The 7,915-nt window shown below is 30.6% G+C and overlaps 1 protein-coding gene across 1 annotated transcript; it reads left to right on the forward strand.

Moving 5' to 3' along the window:
• The first annotated feature begins 2,628 nt into the window (after positions 1–2,628).
• Positions 2,629–5,859, forward strand: LOC115874476 (retinal homeobox protein Rx2). The gene is made up of 2 exons (XM_030889625.1): positions 2,629–2,897; positions 5,470–5,859. The coding sequence occupies exons 1-2, from the start codon at positions 2,691–2,693 to the stop codon at positions 5,857–5,859; spliced, it is 597 nt and encodes a 198-aa protein (XP_030745485.1). The 5' UTR covers positions 2,629–2,690.
• Positions 5,860–7,915: the final 2,056 nt, after the last annotated feature.

The following is a 7,915-nucleotide window of genomic DNA, read 5'->3' on the forward strand; positions in this document are numbered from 1 at the left end:
TAAATCACCATTATTTTTTAAAATTCTTCCCCTTTATCATAATACTTCATCTACAACCACCAATCGTCACCTTAAGCTCCAATTCTAATTCTCAAAACTATCCTCACTCTGCACGAGAAGGTTGAAAAAAAAGGAAACAAACCAATAAGCGAGTACAATACAAAGCCTAACCAATAAAAGCATTATCTTATTAAAGACGGTGGGCGACGCCGGCGCCTAGGCGTCTCGACGCCCCAATGAGCGTCGGGGGTGGAGCGACGCCTAAAGGATTACGTCGCAAGGGTGAGTGGGTTAGATGGCCGAGTGGTGAATCGACAGTCGCGCGTGAAACAAGGGTGTCAAGTTGGCTTAATACGTTGTTATGGTTAATAAAACGCGAATCAAGAGTATTTAGTGAGTTTGTGTAAATAATTCTGGATTGGTTCCAATAGGTAAGTTTCTAGTTGTATTATGTTATTTTTATCTCATAAAAAGTTAGTTTAATATTTATTTAAAATATTAGTGAGATTTATCATAATTTTAAAGATTATGATATACGTGTCCTTTTTCTGATAGATTATGAAAAAACAATCTGATAGTAATCTGATATATTTTTATTGCATGTTATTATTTCATTACTTACTGTTAAACATAAACAATATTAAACTAAAAACCTGTATATATAAAGAGGTTTGTATTTCAAAATATTAAATTAAAAAATAATTTTATTATACGTTTCTGAATATGAATTTATATATCCAATTAAACCATAATAATCTAATTTTTATAATTTATCAATATTTTTATTTATTAATACCAATCTTTAAACTTCAGAAAAACTATGTAACAATGAAGAATAATTTTACTTTTTTTAAAATTTGAATATATTTACGTATAATTTTATTTACAATAACAAAACTTTTAATTTAAAAAATATATCTTTTCGAATAGCCTATGATCGAAAAAAACGGCGTCCAGTTTGCTCGGAAATGAACGTGAATTATATTCCCCATAAAATTGTACCTATAAAATGACAGCGATCTTTATTTTATAGCCATCGTCTACGCCATTTTTTTCAATCATATTGTATAAATAGACAACTTTGCTTTAATTGATTTTCTCTTTATTACTTTTAGAAATAAATGTTCAAATTTATAAAAAAGCTATAAAATATTTATATAAATTATATAAAATATTCCTATAAATTACTTTTAACAATAAATGTTAATTAAAAAAGAGAACGTTTAGTTAAAAATAAATATTCTAAACTTAGCTTTGAACATCCGTCGTTTGTATATATAAAAATATAATGTAATAATGAACATTTCATTGGTAAGTCATATTTTAGTTTGCATTCGATTTGAAAACAAGAAATTTCATAAATGTATAAGTTGATCGGGATGATTGTCTGTAGACTTTTTCTTTTGTTTAATACTACGATCATTATAAAAATTTGATTACTAATATTAAAATTTGATATCAATCATAATTCTAATGTTTATGATTCGCATTTATTGTATTTATAAACCTTTACTAATATTATAAACGAGAAAGTTTGTATGTTAATTAATATATTTAGATACCATAATATCAACAGATACGATCGTGTAATAGACAAGTATTAGCAGTTTTTTTTACTTACTTCATGTAGAATAAATTCGAATTTTATGGGGACGAAGTCGCGGGAAAAAAACTAGTACAATCTAAATCTAAAAAAGGTACAACATTTAATTTAACATAAGTACTGTTATTAGTTACTTTTTAGAAAGCATTGCTTTTAAAATTTATAATTAACAAATATATCTGTTATTGTTTGGTTAGATTTGTTCTTAATTCTTTTATTTTGTTTCATATTGTTTTTGAAATTATATTTGATTTAAAAAACTTGAATATTAATACCCACTATATAAGATTTATAAAATCTTTTACCCATTAAAATTTGTCTTAAAGTTTAGTCTTATAATTAATAATAAAAACAATACATAAATAATAGTTATTGTTTATACAAGACGATTAAATGGTATCTTATCGTCGACCGAAAAGATTAATTTCGGGAGACGATAATGCAATTTTATCGTCGTGTATAAAACAATATTTTTTCCATAGCAAGTTACGTTTTAAAAAATATTCAGAAATTATTATTTCAATGAATTTATTACGAGTAGAAAAAATATTGTACTGGGTTGGCGTTGGTTTCTATGTAATTTGACAAATAAATAAAGCTGTCTCTTTAGTTGTCAGTTTTGAGTCAATATTTTTTAATTTTCTTTCCTGTCGATCGCTGATTCAATTGGAGCCAAAAATAGCTCAAAACGAAATAAGTAAATTACCAACAGATATTCCGGCTGATGCGACAATCCAAACTACTTCCATTTAAATCCCGAATAACTTATGAAAAGGAATACAAACATTTTCAAAAATGGAAGCAATTAAAAAACGTGCGAGAAGAAATAAAGTTTTTAACCTATCCTCGCTGTTCAAGTATCATTTAATCTACCCTTGCGGTTAAAGTACTGTTTTATCTACTCTTTTTGATAGATATAAAGCAATTTTAACAGTTGCCATAGAAAAAAAAATAAAAATCAACAAAGCTGATCAGAAATTTAGCTTTTTATGCTTTTAGTTATTTTTTAGTTGCGTACTTTAATAGTTTAAGTTTTATAATTCTTTAGTGTTCCAAAATACAGTGTGTATGTTTTAGGATATTCATAATGGCTGGTCCATATATATCTCCTCTGCCAGGAGACCTGTTGACAGAATATATGTTCGGTAGAAGACGTCAAAGACGTAACAGAACGACGTTTAGTCCACAACAATTGCAAGAACTAGAAGCACTTTTTCAAAAAACTCATTATCCAGACGTGTTTCTCAGAGAGGAAGTTGCACTTAGGATTAGCTTATCAGAAGCCAGAGTACAGGTAGCGCAAATTGATTATCTATCTACTATAAATAAAAATATTCTTTAATATTATTTAATTTTAAAGTTATATCTCTACAATTATCATCGAAATTATTGTTTCAATAGTCTAACGCGTGAGAAATTTTGATGGCGCCCAACGTGGGGCTGTTTTATTAAATTAGGTTATTCAATTAAATTAGACCATTCTATTAAGTTAAGCTATAAAGCCTGGCTCAGACGACTCAGTGTATTTGATAAACATTCATTATTGGTATACAGAGTCCGGCAATAGTGCGTCGGGAATAGTAGCTCCTATAATAAACAACTTAGAAATTTTGTAAAAGTACAAACCTAAATTTTGTAACGTCTTTTGTAATAACCCGTCTTTTGTAACGTTTGTAAATAGTATGTAATGTGTAGTTTTCATTTCAGGACATTTTTTGTATGTTTAATCATTTTTTTAAAAAAGGGCTGAAACAAATATTTTTTTCTTTATTTATTAATATCTCTGAAACTATCAAAACATATTTAATAATATCTTTGGATTATGTAAAGTGATCAGAAAGGAAGCCAAAAATGCAATAATATACCGGGTGCGTCTCAAAAGTGGCTCACCCCTATAACTTTCGAATTATTTTATTTAAATTCGTATTGTGATTGACTTATTAATTCTTTTTGGTCACATCTTGTTTCACCGGAAATGACCACAACTTTTGATTTTTAAATGCCGGTATAGTGTATTCCATTTAAAAATCATCCCGATCAACTCACACATTTTTGAGCCACCTTGTAGAAGTTAAAATATTTTTCTGAAATACATCTTAGTACATACTTTAGGTTTGCACTTATACAAAATGTCTCAGTTGTTTATTATAGGAGCTACAGATGCCCGACGCACTATTGCCGAACACAAGTACACTAGTTTTCTGAATTTTATATTAAATAGTGAGTTTTATATTAAATAGGGCAATTTTATGGGCATAAGGCAATTTGTTTGAATAAGGCATTTCTATAAAATAAGGCTTCTTTACATTAAATAATGGTTAAGGCCGAATAATTTTATATTTAATTTGCTTTTTAATATTAATTTTTTAGTTTTTAATATTTTCTTGACTGTATACATGATGACTTGTATACACCTGATGACTGATATACATTATATATGATATAATTTGTGTCAAGTTGTGTCAAACAATCTGCGTTTTAGGATATCCATTTTGATATTTAATTTACTTTTTCTATTTATCTTATCTTTTTTACCTGGCAGCTTGTATTAGAGACTTAGAGACTGACTTCCGATTTCGATGATAATTATTTATCATAATTTGATAATATCTGTTGATTTTTGCTTTACTTCTTTTTCAATGTACAGGGTGAATCCTCACGTAAAAATAAGATTTATTTTTTAGGTAAGATTCTTTGTTTCGTAGCTGCATTTATTATAATTTTCTTCGATGTGCTTTTAGTGAATCGAGTAAAATTTTCAGAATAAAAGTTATTATAAGTGCGACATATTTTAAGATTAAAAAAGTGTCAACATGTCAAACAAAAAAACATGTGCGCGGCTGACTTTTTTCTTGTCGCCAAAATTGTGTTGCTCGTTAATATCGATTAAAAGTTGTTTCTTGATATTTTGTGGATTTCGGAATCCTTGGTGAGATAAACGCAATTTTATTAATTACAATTGCTTCTTTTAGAAAAATATTCTAGTGATAATTCATATGCATGTCCCTGATGAATATGTCGACACTTTATTAGTATGTGTATGTGTATTTGGCATGTACGCCACTGGCTTTTTTTTTCTCTTTTTAGCTAAATAGTGTAAGCAATTTAATGCCGATTAAAAATTGTCTCTTGATATTTTACTAACTTGCCTTCATCCAAGTCTAATAGCGACCTTTAAAATATTTCAACATACTTAACTTGCAAAAGTTTTAAATAAGTACTCATTGATTCCTCATCAAAAAATATGAAAAAAGTTCCTATAAAACATGGGTATGGAAATGCATAGTTTTAGAGTTACAAGATGTTAAAACTTGAGAAGGAGGCCGAATTCGACAAAATATCAAGAGATTTTTTGTCGAATTTTAATTAGCATTAAACGACCTACACAATTTTGATATCAAAAGAAAAAGTCAGTGGCGCACATGTTTTTTTTTGATAAATATTTCAGTGATAACCCACATGCACGCCCGTGATGAATTTATCGACACTTTTTTAGCATTATTATAGTAACTTATACCCCCAAAATTTCATTCGAATCACTAAAAGTACTTGGAAAAAAAGTATAATAAATCGAAAGATTATTAAGACTTTAGAAGCAGTACTGTAGCAACGAAACAAAGCAGAATCAGACCAATGTTGATATGAAAAATAAATCTTATTTTTACGTGAGGAATCTCCCCACGGCAGATAGCACATTGTTTTTTGAAACACCCTTTATATAAACCCATCCATAGATAACTTAAAAAATATTAGAAACTTTTTTTAGCGAAATAAATAGATTGGTATGAGCGTCATCTGCTTTTTTGCCGTCATCATCTATCGAAATCTTACCATAATAACAAAACAAAGTATATTAACTTTTACAGGTTTGGTTTCAAAACCGTCGAGCTAAATGGCGAAAACAAGCCCGCCTTCAGTTACTCCAAGACGCTTGGAGAATGCGTTGCCTGGGCTTAAACTCTCCTCAACTCATCATCCCTGGACGGCCGGCAGTACCTTCCTTGCCACCCCTACCACCAGACCCATCCGACAAACCCTTAGATTACCCCCTAGTTAGTCACCAGTCCTCTTTTCCCCTACAACATCCTCCCCACTGTCCCTTGTCCCCTGACAGCGAAACGTCAATAAGGAGTTCCCCCAGTCCAAGGAACTTGTCACCAGGAGTTCCGGATGATCTGTCAGTACCGAAGAAGATGGACACGTTGAACGGATTGGACAATAATAATACGATGGTTACTCAGAATGTACAGATTTAATTTTTAGTGATAGCAATAATTAAATAATAAATATGTAATTAGAAAAAATGTTGGTGATTTATTTATGAAATTCAAGTTAAAGATCTCCCTCTTTTTATGGTGGGTTTATTTCTGAAAATGATACCACTGCGTAAAAAATTATAAGTTACATTATAGATTATAAAAAGATATTATATTTAGGGTCAAAAATATCTTAATAGTAATAATTATCCAGTGATTAATGATACTGAAATAATTATTAAGCACAGTTCATACCATATAAACTTTTAGTCAAGTGATTATAAGCTTGACCGGTACAGCGTTGCCCACTTTTATATATCTTTCTTCTTTTAATCAAAATATTTTAGGAAACAAAAATAAATTAATTATAAATATATAAAAAGTTATTATTTACATCAACAAAACTCACCTTCTTAACAGCACTTAAGGGACGTAAAAGGTCATTACTACCGTTTTCCCGTTCAAAATATTCTAATAAAGTTGCGATGAGTTATCTTGGACACTTCGCACTAAAGCTGAGGCCGCAGTTCAAGCAAGTTACCTGGAGGGTAGTGGGTATCGAGGCGCCAAGCAACCCTCCAAGTAACCCGCGGGGTATGTTTCCGTAACATGCGATTTTAACCAAACCAGCCGCAGTGCAATCCCCCACCAACTTAGGGCTCGAAGACACTGACGACCAGGTCGCACCGGCCAGGCCACAGCTACCTCTAAAACCATTAAATCAAATGATATAGCGCACACTAACGTCCTGGCCAGGGGGGTGACAGTGAAATAGGAAAATTGGAAACAGTCATTAGTGTCATTCCTGTCATCTCCTGACGACAAGTATGGCCGCCTAGACAAGGACAGCAATGTTTCTCTCTAACTATTGTCTAACTTCACAGTTTAGAATTGACAGATTTCAGAGACAACTTCAGATTTGTTCTAGAACAAATTTCGACGCCATTTTAATTCTCCCCGTTTAGTTTTGTTTTGTAAATTCAATTTGATATTTCGGCAGAAATTTATAAATATAAAGGTAATGAAGCATATAAAATATATATTACATGAAAAATCCTGGAGAAAAAGACGTTTCTGCAGTACTAGGTATGTCCCATGTATATTAAAAATAGGTAGTAAATAAACACTATTTCTGTAGTTTTTAGATGCAAGAAAATTTTGTTATGTTTATGATCGGCGATTTTTTTGAAAATGGAAACAATTTACAGCAAGGTAAGATCATTTTTAACTATAGCCAACATGAGTTATCTCCAGTATGTGCGATTTATTGTCAATAATGCAATAAATCTGACTGATACAATCCGATTGTTATCCGACTAAAAGTCTCTTTTTGCTTCTTTTTGATTTATTTTATAAACCCGGTCTCTTTGGGAATAATGGACGCTTTTTTTAAACAGTAGGTATATTTGTATTTTATACCTACTGATATTTTTATTTGTTAATTTTAGTATAAAAAAAATTGTTTTTCTGTTTTCAGGTTTTTGTATAAGGCTCCCGTTTTCATGTTCCTGCCCCCGTTTTCTGTCCCTGATGGCTGTGAATACATGTATTTATTTACAAATTACTGTAAGTCATGCTTATACCTTACTAATTTACGTTAAAATTGCATATAATTAAGTAATTGCTGTTGAAATCATTCAATTCTTTATTTTTTATATATATTTAGTCACGTTGTCGCATATTTCAAATAAATATGTTTGAATAAAATTTTGTTTTGTTTTATTTATGATAAGAAAGAGTACAAAATACATTTAAACTGAAAGAGGGCCCGCCATTGAATAACCGGAAACGGAAATAAATACGAAGCCATCATGTCAACCTGTCAATTGGAAAATTAGTTCTCCAGACGACAACGAAGGCTTTCGGTGGCGTATCGTGTTTCCACGATTTAACACAGAGTTGACACTTCTTTCTAGTTAATTATTTTATGGTCCCGGCCGTCCGTTGGTCGTTGCGATCAGAAGACTGCACGGAAATATTATTATTTTCTGCCGCTTGTTGCCGGTTTTCTTCCAAATTAATAATTTTTCAGATGAAATCCCTCAAATTCAAGGCA

Source organism: Sitophilus oryzae, unplaced genomic scaffold, assembly GCF_002938485.1.
Source record: "Sitophilus oryzae breed Bouriz unplaced genomic scaffold, Soryzae_2.0 scaffold_1297_pilon_pilon, whole genome shotgun sequence".
NCBI classification, from domain to species: domain Eukaryota; kingdom Metazoa; phylum Arthropoda; class Insecta; order Coleoptera; family Curculionidae; genus Sitophilus; species Sitophilus oryzae.